The sequence below is a fragment of the Nymphaea colorata genome, chromosome 9 (genome assembly GCF_008831285.2).
Source record: "Nymphaea colorata isolate Beijing-Zhang1983 chromosome 9, ASM883128v2, whole genome shotgun sequence".
Lineage (NCBI taxonomy): Eukaryota > Viridiplantae > Streptophyta > Magnoliopsida > Nymphaeales > Nymphaeaceae > Nymphaea > Nymphaea colorata.
The window spans coordinates 24,776,611-24,788,779 of record NC_045146.1 but is presented as its reverse complement, the minus strand read 5'-3'; the positions used below and the strand labels follow the sequence as shown (position 1 = coordinate 24,788,779).

The window sequence follows — 12,169 nt, the reverse complement described above, 5'->3', positions numbered from 1 at the left end:
TTACACATGTCTACATCACCGCCATCGGTTTCATCCCATGACCATCATCGTTGATTTCCAACCAACTAATGCTGAGTTCTGCCTGCCAATCTCTCTTATGCTTTGCGACTTGTTCGTCACTCCGTTTTTATATTAAACTCCATTTCTCAGTCATGGGAAATGAGTTTAATCAGAATGGATGAGAGGATTAAGCTCAAGGCTAAAGCATACTGCTAATTCATTTGGGCAATGCATTTACTTCATCATGACTGCAACAGATCAGAAACCAACTTTAATGGACAAGAAGAACACTCAAAAGGGGATTCACAGATGGAATGCCACAATCAATGTCTCCCTTTTTGGTTCACTACCAACCTACTTCTTCAATCATTTCTTGGCTGCTTCTGGTCTGGAACTTTGCCTATTCTGTTGCATGTGGATGAACTGATACAAAGAGAGCAAAAAACTTTTTGAACCTTACGCTGCAGACATGCTTATAAGGTTTGAGGGATGATCCTTATGTTTGAGTGACATTGAGAAAGATCATTGCTTTGAATAATAAAATTATAAAGATTTTAGAAGGTGAATGAAATTTATTGCATCGTGAATTCTGGAAGAAGGTGGGCTCTTAAACGGAATTGTTGTAAATCATTCATCGGTTCTTCCCGATTATGATCTCGTGTGACGTTCGAGCCCTCCGGAACACCAGCGTTGGTTCCGAGTCGCGCTCCTTGTGGTCGTCTGGCGGGAAGCGGCACCTTCTCCGGCTATGCCGAGCAAACGCAGGAGGACCGACCAGTCGAGAGGCCACCCGCGTAACAAGTACTCAGAGAGAGCCCCCGATTTCCGGCACTTGGCGTCGCTCTACCCTTCCTTCCGCTCTTTCGTCTTCTACTCCAACGGGAAGCCCAGGATCGACTGGACCGACTTCAACGCCACCAGGGAGCTCACCAGAGTCCTCCTTGTCCACGACCACGGCATCCATTGGTACCTCCAAAACCCATGAAGGATTGCTCTTGGACGGTTCTTCTTTTCCTTCTTTCTCCATCGTTTTTTTGCTTGGTTGCTTTTCCTGTCTCCTATTCCTTCACGGGAGCGACGCTCAGAATCTCTCTCTCTCTCTCTCTCTCAGGTGGATTCCCGACGGCCAGCTTTGCCCGACGGTGCCCAACCGGTCGAATTACATACATTGGATCGAAGACTTGCTATCGTCGGAGGTGATTGTGAAGCCGGATGCTGGAGAGAGGATTAGGGGTTTCGATATCGGGACTGGAGCAAACTGTATATACCCGCTGATCGGTGCGTCTCTCTATGGGTGGAGCTTTGTTGGGTCAGGTGCGTGTGATCTCATGTTCTACGTGAAATGATTTTCTCGTTTGATTCCGATGCTCTTCTTGGAACTTGCTCTGTTTACTCTTGTTTCTCATGGCAAGAAATCTTGAGTGACATTTGGTGTCAGGGATTGCAGTCTTTTTCTTCGAGTGCTTACTGTTTGCTTGAATGTTAGACAAATTCTTCTTTGCGAGTTTCAAATGTTTGCATTTGTGGGCAAGCTTTTGATGGAAATATTTCACTCTTAAACGATTTTTTTTTGTGCTTCTACGTTTTGTCATTGTCTGGTATTTGTTGGTTTAAATTGGATGCGTGGTTTTTGTCGGCTGTCATACATTGTTTTGATTTAGTTCGTTGTGGATTGACTGCCAAGATAAATGTGGTTATGCTTTTTTTGATGATTGTGTATAACGACACAGGAATTGGTTGCAGATTTTACAGATGCTGCTCTTGAATGGGCGAAATGGAATATTGCGAACAATCCCCACATTACGGAACTGATTGAGATAAGAAATGCACTGGAATCAGGGGAGGGATCTCAGTCGGCCAATTTGTCACTGGTAAAGGAGGAGGCACAAATTGGTAATTCGGGTTCTGACGAAGTTGTTTTCTCATCAGAAGGTAATGTTGGTGATCATTTTAATGATGTGGTGGTGGGAAACAGAAAAACGGAGGTGAATGTCAGTGTTGGACAAGGTGAAGATGCAGCATTGCCTTCTTCATGTTCTTCGGATCAGGCTTCGTCTGCTTCCGATGTTAAATACTATGGCCCGCCTATACTTGTTGGAGTTGTCAGGGATGGTGAGAAATTCGACTTTTGCATGTGTAATCCTCCATTTTTTGAAAGCATGGAGGGGGCAGGCGCCAATCCAAGGACTTCATGTGGTGGTACATCGGAAGAGATGGTTTGTCCTGGTGGAGAGCTGGCCTTCATCTCTCGAATCATTGAAGACAGCATCAAATTAAAAGATTCATTTCGGTGGGCTTCTCTTTCTTTATGAACGAGTGCTTTTTTCTTGTGAACTTTGTGTAGAATTATATCTATGCAGAAACGACTCCGCCTTATGTCTTGTTTTACTGATATGAAAGCAGGTGGTTTACTTCGATGGTTGGAAGAAAAGTAAACTTGAAAATTCTGGTTTCAAAGCTTTGGAAGGTTGGGGTCTCTACAGTACAGACTACAGAGTTTGTTCAAGGCCAGACATTTAGATGGGGACTTGCATGGTCGTTTGTTTCTCTGTCCAATAGAATACCATCATCAAAATTGCCAGACAGGACTAGTCAGTCCTTCATGCTTGAGGTTTCTGTTTACTCTAATTTTCTTTTGACCTCACACCATTAACTTGTATTTTGGGTTTGCACATTATACCCCTCGGTTTATTTTAGAGAAGAAATCACTTCTAGGAATATTATTGATATTTGCAAGCTTGAAGGGTAGTTCCTGAAGGTACATGATTGTGCGTACTGCATATAAGCTGATGATAAGATTTGCAGCAATGACCTTCTATTCTCCTGTAGCTTCATCGTAGAACTCCCTGAAGGTTTGTGAGTTGCTCTTTCAATCAAACGGCTGAGGGTTTAACGACCCATCATATCTGCCCCTTGTATGGATGATCTAACTGCTTCTGGAAATGTGCTAATGCTAAAAGCAGCATTGTCTTATACTTTTGGTGCAACATTTTAAGATTTAAAAAAGCTTCTTGTCTCGTGATGTTTAATTTTTTTATTAGTGTTTTGTAATTTCCAGAACATAGTAAATTTCTTAAAGCCGCTAAAAATAGGCAAAACTTAACCTTGAATGCTGTGGTGGTTTTGACAAATAGATGAAATCTAAGGTTTATCCTTATAAAAAAAATGGAAACTTATTAGCTGATAGTACCACCATCTATTTCTTTAAACTTTAAAGTGGCTGGCAGTATTTTGTCCATTATTCCCAAGTAGCATTATATCAAGGTGCCAAGTTGCCAACCTTTATTCCCTTTCTTCTTTTTCTAATTCTCACTGTTAGGGTGTCTCTGGTAGGCATTTTAATATTATAAATTTTATAGTGTTGTTGGTTTTGAATAAAAAGCAGTACTGTTTTTGGTTTTGATGATAGCATCTAAATATAATATAAAGATGGAAGTAGTTCGGAGGATAGGTTTCTTTATGATACTGTTGAATCTTAGTGAGATTCCCTATTTATGAGAGAACACTTAGTACATTCTACAGTGAGTATATTTAAGGATTCCAGAGACAGTTTTTGTTTCTAAAACCTGTCTCAGTTTTTACATATTTGTCTACGTTAGTTGTTCTGTAGCCTAATGAATGAATTACGAACCAATATGCCTGTATTTACCATGTAAGAGAGGCGAATGATATGACCAGACACCTACAGTTTGCAGCCAGTGGCAGATCCAGAATTTTCTGATTGACGAGCACCATCGATAGCAATCAAATTACAGGCCCTTAAAAAATAATGGCTGAGGGGCACCAACATCTAAATAAACAAATGGCTATGGGGCACTAATATGTAAACAAGTGTTGGTCTATGTGGGCAATTGTCCGCACAAAGCCCACATATGCCTCAGCTGCTATGTGTAGGATGCCAGGATAATGTTTTTGTGTTTTCACTTTTTGATGCAACTGATGCTGGACTCTTTTCATGTAAGAGCCAGTGGGCCAATACATTCTGCAAAACAGGGATTCTGATAATTTAGGTTGTGTAGAGTTTTTGGGCAGTGGGCACATTTAAGTATCCTGTTAGGAAAAAAGGGAAAAGTTATTGATCTGATGACGTGTTTACTTTCTTCTATTGCTAAAAATTTCCACTATTGCATTATCTTTTGCATGTTTGCCTTAATTTGCATTATGCAGTAGAACACTCAAGAATGTAGAGTGCATGGCGCCCCTTGATTAATTTGACTCTTTCAGGAGGTGGCATCTTACTCAAAAGCTGATTGCATGTGTTAGGAAGTGGTTTAGGTGATGGTGTTATTCTTGTATTGTCGAAGTATCTGGAATGTTCCTGATAAAAGCATGCAGCATGCAAAATTTTGGATTTATCTGTACTGTAACATTCTCGATTTAGTGTCCTTTTTGACCTTCTGCTTACTGCTGCAAAAAATAAAGTTTAAGGACTTGGAGTTTATCATGTTGCTACTTATATCAGAATAAATTTTAGTTGCTTCTTTGTTTCATACTCACTTTGCAAGTTCTTATTGGAGTTTAGGGTCTTCAGCGTCAACTAGGTGCTGTACAGGTTCTGCAATCAGTGGAGGTTTTCTATGGGGCATGTGGTGCATCTTCTAAAGCTAACTTGTCATCCTTCTGTGTTGATGTAAGAGGTGCATCTCTGGAATGTTGAACATTTCTCTATTAAGCATATAGACTTATCCTGCACAACAACAACCTGCTTCAAATATGGGACGTTATTGCTCACGATGATGATCTACTAGAGTTTCAGAAGCCCAAGTGATGCATGCACCCCCATGTGCCCATGGCGAGTTTGTGGATCCAAATTAAATGAATATCCCTAGATCTTCATTCCCTTGCTATATTAGGGTAATCTTGATGCTGAATCTCGAAGTTTGTGTCTGCAATTGAAAATATAAGTATGTTCTCTGTAGGTCACAGCCTCAAGTGAACATTGCGAAGCACTTCTTGGTAAAAGCAAGGGCAGTGCTGATAATGTTGAAGCTAATAAACTTGATGGCTCAGGTAGTCCTTGCCATTCAATGGAGGGCCTCTCCTTTCGCATTTCAGTAAGTTTTGCTATTCCTTTGTCATAGATTGAAGCTTTATTTAGCATAATGTGATCATGCTTTTATCTGTTAACTGTTCAGGTGTTTGAGCAAATTCCAGGAACACTGTTAGTTAGAGGCTCATTAACGAGAAAAGGGAGTCCCCTGGCAGGCAAGTGTAAAACAAGAACCAACTTTCTTTGACACTGTTTGTCCATCAATTCATCAAGGATTTATTGTCAATGTAATTTCAAGTTTGGCTCCGATGTGTGAAGGGAACTAAAATATGCGGTTAGTGTGCATAGTTTGTAATCCTCAGTTCGTGGATGTTTGAAATAGACTGACAATTTTAAGTAGAGAAAATGGCAAAATTATAGCTGGAAATGATTTTCTTTTCTCTGACGGACCATTTTTATGGTTTTTATGTAGAAGACCCGTTTGAAATTGTGATTTTGAGATTGTGCGTGCACAATATTCTTATCTCGGTATGCTTTTCTAGTTGACAGAATTCGTCATAGAACACTGAAGGCCCCTGACAAAATACCTGCTAGCGAACATCTGATGTAGCTTTATCTTTTTTCTGTATTCTTCTTTCGTGGGAAATGGTAACTCCCACTTAGTTGCTCGCTATTCTGTCTGGTGGGTATCCTACCTCCTAATCACAGGAATCGGAAATTTTCAAGTTCTCTGCTTTTCTTTCCGTGTAAGAGTTTTCTCGACTGTTTTCTTACAAGCTCATGTCCGCTTTTCCTTGCAGGCTCTTTCTCGCCCATCTTCATCAAGATGGAAGAGTTTCTGAGAGATAAGTTTTCAATGAAATGACTTGCTCCGTATGCCGCCAAGATGGTTCTTTCGCAGATTCCAGCCCAACCAGCCTTTGCTAATTTGGTCACATAATTTTGAAGAGTGTTGAGAACGCTGCGGTTGGGTAATATCACCTAATTTTAGTTCTCTTTTTCCTGGCGACGGATAAAGGTGCCATTCGTAACCATAGCTCGCGTTGAGTTTCCTTGTATCCTGCGCTCGTATATTTGGGGAGGTATTAATTTCTTGCCTGCTCCTGTAAATTATTGTTTATTTTAGCTTAACCAACGAGCTTCCATGAGAAATTGTATTGTAAAATTTCAAGAGCAGTTGACAGATTTTACTAGTTAAAAGCTTACTATGTGCTATATTAAAAAATTATGGTGCATCGTACTCCGGTGAGGATATTGGAACAATACTTCCCGTGTACTGGATCTCTCTCTCACACACATACATGATGAATGAATAAAGAAAAGGTAGAACCATGGCCAAAGGAACTTATTTCTCTCTCTCTCAAATCTCATTTCCAATTGCACATTCTCAGCCGAAGAGGACGAAGAAAGAGAAAAAGTCGTAAGTTGGAAACCCATTTGTCAGCAGCCTTCTTAGTACAGAAGTCTCACCAGAACAGAGAAAGAACGGCAGTCCACAAACAGATGCCAAGGGACAATCAAAACCAGGACATGCCTCTCCTCTCCCTTGCGCACAATCGTTAAACAAACAGGAAAGTAAAATCACATCAGGACGAGGTGCCGAGAATTTGCAAGCATGGCCAGAGGGATACCCAAACTAGAGTCCTCCCCACCTCTATCTTCTGTTTGGCCCACGCCGTAATCGTTCCTCTGCATCACCTGACTCCTGCAAATCGGGCACATCGGCGCCGACGCGCAGTTGGAGTGCAGCCACCTATCCAAGCAATCCTTGTGGAAAGCATGCCCGCACTTGGGTAAATCTCTGATCGTCTCCCCCTCCTCAAACTCAGACAAACAGATGACGCAGTCCTCGTTGAACGCGCCTTCCCCGCTGCCATGCACGACCCTCGTGGGAATGAAGCCAAGTTCATCCCCTCCTGAAGTGGGGAAGGAGCAGCTTTCTCGTGGCTGGTTGCGTCGCCTCAAGCAGTCTCTGATGGAGTTTGCGAGGAGGTATAAGATGGCTCCCGCCAGAATCGAGGCCAATACGATGCCTAAGTATACGCCGAAGCGAGGGCGTGGCAAGTAAGAGCACGAAGCTGTTGGTGCTGCGGGTGCAGAAGATGAAATAATGGTGACATGAACGGCGATTTGGCAGTCGAGTTGTTTCAGATATCTTCCATGCTTGAATGGAACTGAAGGTTCTGAATTCATGTCTTCTGTGAACAGTTTTTGCAGAGAAAGAAAGAGGCCGTTGAGAGTTTACGGTGGATTCGGATTAAATAGAAGAAGAGAAGGAGATGCGGAAAATGGAGATTGTGGAATGGGTAAGGACTGAAAATTGGAAATATGCGGGTATATTTGCTCATTTGTTGGTTATGACTTGCGAGAAATCCTCGGGACAGAAAAGGCAGCTCTTAAATGAGGACAACTGTAACTCATGATCTCTCTAAATTTATCTTTTACAAAATAAAAGCTGATATTGCTGAGAAACTATTTCCTTTTCCATTTCCCAAGTCATCTTCCTGGAAGCTTCTAAGCATCAGCTTTCTCGTGCTCTTTCTTACTTTTTTTCGCGAAGAGTAACTCGATATGCATGAGCGGAAATCTGAGTCTGCTGAGAAATTACAAATAAATGACGTATTCAATGACATGCAAAATATATAAAAAATGTAGTTAAATATTGAAAAACGCGAAAATCTAGGGATGCTTTTTATCAGGTTCCTTGCGAGTGATGCTTGACATTTTCTCGTTTAATGGTTGAAGAATTTTCATTTCCCTTTGCCGAATAATATTTCTGTTTCCGAATTTTCCACATGAATAGGCAAGCTTGTGACGGCAGCCGCCAAGAGACCTCACGCTGAGTATCTTATCGTTCTAGTAAATGCGAAAACAGTCATTGTAGTTTCCTTACTTTCTCTCCTTTTTCACACCTGTAAAAACCGTAAATGTGACTTTCTTTTTCCTTTATTTTTAGAATTGAGTTTGAAAATTAAGCCCTAAGGAGCATAGCACAGCTGGTGGCATGAAAAGGATGGGTCACTTGTTTCATGGTGCTGTGTTCCTGTGCTACATACGCTGGAGTATGATGTCAAAATCAAGGTATACTGTCTCCTTACCAGATTCTGCCATAGCCCTCGACTGTGGGGAGGGGTTGTTTATAAGCTTATTTAAAGTTCTTCGTGGTTTTGGAACTGAATCAGGCCCCTGTTTCTTTACAATGGATCCAGTAGTGGGTCGGTTGGCCAATTAACCAGGTCAGTTTCTGATTCTTCTTATCGGTTGGGCTGACTTCGTGCAAACCTTATAGGTAATATGGACAATGGAGCTTAGATGGTAATCAAATGGGTTGAGGAAACTACGCAAGGTTGATGACAACCCTAAGGCTCTCTTTATATTAAACAGAAAGATTGAGGATGCTAGCAGATCATTAGATTTATCTAATTGTTGACTTGAACCTAAATTTGATTAGTGGGGTTCAGTAGAGAAATACGATTCATGCACTAGCTAATCAGATTCAGTTGAAGTCAGCTAACAACTCGAGTGAATAAAGCATTAAGTACAGTTGGATCTCAAGCTAAGCTGATTCACTTAAAGCCAGTAGTTGTGTCCGAGTACAGATTCCAATCCACCAAATTTGGATCGGATTAAACAAATTCCAATCCACCAGATTTGGATCCGATTAAGTTGCATTCGGTGAAACTCAGTTACTAGTTGAGATGATGGACTGTCTCTGGCTTTCAAGGTTCATGCATTTCCTTGTTGACTATTCATGAATCCAGATCAGCCTATGATTTAAAAGAATCGGTACTAGCCTAAGAATTTTATTCAGTAGCACCAATCCTTTGCCCTTTGGTTGTTGGCAATTAGATTTCTGTAAGAAGAAAAATTATGGTATCAAATTGCATCATCTTTAAATACGTTCCCTATAAGGCTTCATTCATCCTTCTGCTATAATATAAACTTTGTCTATATATCCTGACAAATTTCTCTTAAATAGTGCTGTTGGAGGCAGACGCCTCAGAAGCAACGCGAACGACCACAGCTTTCAAAGCACTCGAGCGAATTTGACTAAAAGGCATGCAGGAAGCATGAGTTCGGACCTCGCTGTGGCCTCTCGCAGAGTAGAGAACTGCTGTGCTTTTCAGATTTCTAATAATGTCAGTTGTCATTCAAAGCCCCTTCATCTCATAAGCTTAACAATTAATGTTGTCAGGAATCTGACCATGACGACAGGTCAATCCAGCATAGTAAGGTCTTCTCCCCCCAGAGCCATCCTATCTTGGAAAGGCAAACTGTAGAATACAGAACACAATCATATATCTGCCTTTCAGCAATATATATACAACAAAATTTGTCGGACATCTGCGAGATACTCAGTTTTGATTTTCTGCTGTTGCTGGTTCTGCTTCTCATACAGTACCTAGCTGAACTCCCACAAGTTTGTATACTAACTATGAATCTATAGGACAAAAATGAGCATGAAAACAAGCACATCTCATGAGGTCATTCCAGAGAACAGTAGAATATAAGAACTGATGGGGGTACATTCTGATCTTCATCCGCAGTTGCTGCCAAGATAGAAGAGCTCAGCCTGATAAAAAACTTGAGCGTGCAGCTTCAACTGAGATTGCAGGCTTTAAAATGTATCCATCTGCCGTGAGCTGACTCCCCATGATTGGATGTTTCTAACAGAGTGGTATATTCACGCGTTAGTTTGAGATTTAGCTACAAATAGTTTAGAAACAGATAGCACACCAATGAAATACCATATTGATAAATCCTATTAAAGGAAATAGGGTTCCCCTCGCGCGTGAACTTCTGGCACTAAGTGTCTTTACGAAATTTTGTGGATTTGGAAAGCCAATTAGGCAAATCGCGATTTGCAAGTTGCCCGTAACCACAGATGAATATGGAATATTCAAAAACTCATGTGTAACCTGTCATAAATTTCTAGGAAAGGAAGAAAGGAAAATCCTCCATATAGATGTCCGCATGAAAGGAAAGCTGAAAAGGACCTCATTTTTGAGATCTGACGGACAGAATCTCTCCCGCAAGCAACCAAGCCCGATCCTGGTCTCCAATCCTTAATTTATATCCACCTATTCAGCTATTCTGGCACTCAGATAACTATAGTTTGCGCATTACTTCGCAAATCTGACTTCTTTGGCATTGGCTTTTCAAAGTCAGATATTTTCAATGAATAACATTCCTAGATTAAAAAAGCCAGTCCTTTTACAGTTGTGAGGATTTAAGCATGTTAACGTTCTAGTGATTGTTGAACAACATTTCTAACTAAACCATGACGAACTCATTCATAATGGTATATAAGATTTGATCAAAAGAATACACAGCTACGAGTTTCGAGAGGGTGCAAAATGGGAAGAGGTATTAGGAAGATATGGATGAGGGAATGATCGCTCTCCTGATTACTTTGAATAAGAATTCCAACTAAACCATGACGAACTCACTCATATGGTAAAGTTTGATCAAACTAATACATATCTTTGAGCTTTAGAGAGGCTAAAAAATTAGAAGAGGTATTAGGAAGATATGGGTGAGGGAATGGTCGCTCTCCCCATCTCACTGCACCACAGAACAGAAGGACATGAAAGGGACTCACTGTGCCAAGATAGAGGTAGTGGCCATGGCTGACTGACCGCCGTCTCTTGGCCTCTCCACGTTGGCTTGTCGATTATCCCACAGCTCTGTCACGGGATCCCTGCAGACGGGGCAGAGCGAGGAAGCTGTGCACATTGAGTGCAGCCATGGATCGAGGCACTCCCTGTGGAAAGCATGCTTGCATCTGGGCAGCACCCTGATCGTCTCCCCGTCGGAGAACCTCGCCAAACAGATGGCGCAATCTTGTCTTGAAGCCGGCTCGCGGCCGCCGCAGACCACCTTGGTGGGGATGAAGCTAAGGTCGCGGGCCTTGGGGCTCGGCGCAGCGCCACCACCCGTCGCCCGCGGCTGGTCGCATCTACTGAGGCAGTTAGAGATTAAGCGGATGAGGAGGTAGAGCACCATAGCCAACCCCGCAGCAAGAAGGCCTATCCCCAGCGATTTAGCTGTGTCACAAGCGTACGAGCAAGGAGGAGGATATGCGTATGGTGAAGATTCTGGTGAAGGAGGAGGGGATCGAAGCTGCTTCAGCAATCTCCTGCTTTGAGCTGACATCTCATTTGGTGCTACTCATGAATGTGCCTTTTCTTGAGAGAGAGAGAGAGAGGGAGGAGTGTGAGAACAGGTGGTGGCTTTCAAATGATAAATATAGAGACGCGGAGAATCGAGATTGTGCACAATAGACGGAAGGCATAGCGCGAATTACTCTAATTTTGTTCAGTCTCAACTATAAATGGTTATTTGACAGACTACGGCAATTTATGGCGGCGATGGATATTACTTGGAGCCGCGTCATGTTGATTGCCTTCGACGGACAATGAACGGAAAGTATTTGAGTAGGGAAATCTTTCCAGCGTTGCCCCAAGTTTCTGCAGCAAGGGAAGATCTGTACGTCGTCTAGTCAGTTGCATGGCCTCACCCGGACCAAATCAGCAGGAGCGATCTGAATTTACAAATGCGACAAGAATATGGCTCATGTTGGTTATCCGTTATTGGTTCTGATGGCCGACCAAATATAAGGTGGCATTTTATTGTTTTAGGAAGAAGCTCATCTTCAGAATTCCAAAACCAACAACACCATCTCAGATTCAAGTACAGTTTTGAGTTTTAGGCATTTTTTCTGGTACCATTTTTTTTATTCCAAATTCAATTACAGGTTGTTCGATTACTTTGGATATAAAATCTATGGAACTCTGACATGGCTAGGGCAGAACGCAGGAGCCATGACCCACCTCAAATATTTTTTTTTAAATATAATTCTTAAAAATCATTTAGCCCATATAAAAATTTTTGAAAAATTATATTTCTGCAAAACTGTTAAAATTATGAAACTATAATTTGGCTCCCAAATGAAAATTTCTTAGCTTCACCCCTTGCATGACATACTTTTGTTGACGTAGCAAGAGATCCATGTAAAGTTTAATCCATGGTTCATCAAATTAACGATATAAAGTTAGACCCAAGGATTTAAAATTGGAGAGAAGATGGTCTGTGGTTTTCAAATCATAAGGATTTTAAGTCATGGACAATCAAACACCAGTCTAATTTCTCATATAAATTGATTCCATTATATATGCT

At 41.5% G+C, this 12,169-nt stretch overlaps 3 protein-coding genes across 4 annotated transcripts; 1 reads left to right on the top strand and 2 right to left on the bottom strand.

Moving 5' to 3' along the window:
* Positions 1–152: 152 nt before the first annotated feature.
* On the top strand, positions 153–6,255 carry LOC116260499 (uncharacterized). 2 transcript variants are annotated; one of them, XM_031638887.2, is made up of 8 exons: positions 154–966; positions 1,112–1,314; positions 1,744–2,290; positions 2,404–2,611; positions 4,523–4,630; positions 4,920–5,054; positions 5,136–5,205; positions 5,791–6,255. In XM_031638887.2, exons 1-8 carry the CDS (start codon positions 749–751, stop codon positions 5,853–5,855), a joined length of 1,554 nt encoding a protein of 517 aa, XP_031494747.1. In that variant the 5' UTR covers positions 154–748; the 3' UTR covers positions 5,856–6,255. The 2 variants fall into 2 exon arrangements, 1 of the variants encoding a protein (XP_031494747.1); XR_004174112.2 differs by lacking the exon at positions 5,791–6,255 and having other exon boundaries at positions 153–966; positions 4,523–4,637.
* Positions 6,256–6,390: 135 nt separating this feature from the next.
* On the bottom strand, positions 6,391–7,446 carry LOC116260500 (RING-H2 finger protein ATL39-like). Its single transcript, XM_031638888.2, has one exon. It carries the CDS (start codon positions 7,181–7,183, stop codon positions 6,572–6,574), a length of 612 nt encoding a protein of 203 aa, XP_031494748.1. The 5' UTR covers positions 7,184–7,446; the 3' UTR covers positions 6,391–6,571.
* Positions 7,447–9,056: 1,610 nt separating this feature from the next.
* LOC116261290 (RING-H2 finger protein ATL74-like) lies at positions 9,057–11,204 on the bottom strand. The gene is made up of 2 exons (XM_031639987.2): positions 10,593–11,204; positions 9,057–9,657 (listed from the first exon to the last, which is right to left on the bottom strand). Exons 1-2 carry the CDS (start codon positions 11,144–11,146, stop codon positions 9,609–9,611), a joined length of 603 nt encoding a protein of 200 aa, XP_031495847.1. The 5' UTR covers positions 11,147–11,204; the 3' UTR covers positions 9,057–9,608.
* Positions 11,205–12,169: the final 965 nt, after the last annotated feature.

Bases quoted from the DNA above. Each gene is read 5' to 3' on its own strand.
- LOC116261290 (XM_031639987.2), bottom strand. From the start codon at position 11,146: ATGTCAGCTCAAAGCAGGAGATTGCTGAAGCAGCTTCGATCCCCTCCT. The intron at 9,658-10,592 runs GTGAGTCCCTTT...CCACTCTGTTAG, and splicing joins ACTACCTCTATCTTGGCACA to AAACATCCAATCATGGGGAG.
- LOC116260500 (XM_031638888.2), bottom strand. From the start codon at position 7,183: ATGAATTCAGAACCTTCAGTTCCATTCAAGCATGGAAGATATCTGAAA.
- LOC116260499 (XM_031638887.2), top strand. From the start codon at position 749: ATGCCGAGCAAACGCAGGAGGACCGACCAGTCGAGAGGCCACCCGCGT. The intron at 967-1,111 runs GTACCTCCAAAA...TCTCTCTCTCAG, and splicing joins CACGACCACGGCATCCATTG to GTGGATTCCCGACGGCCAGC. The intron at 1,315-1,743 runs GTGCGTGTGATC...AATTGGTTGCAG, and splicing joins GTGGAGCTTTGTTGGGTCAG to ATTTTACAGATGCTGCTCTT.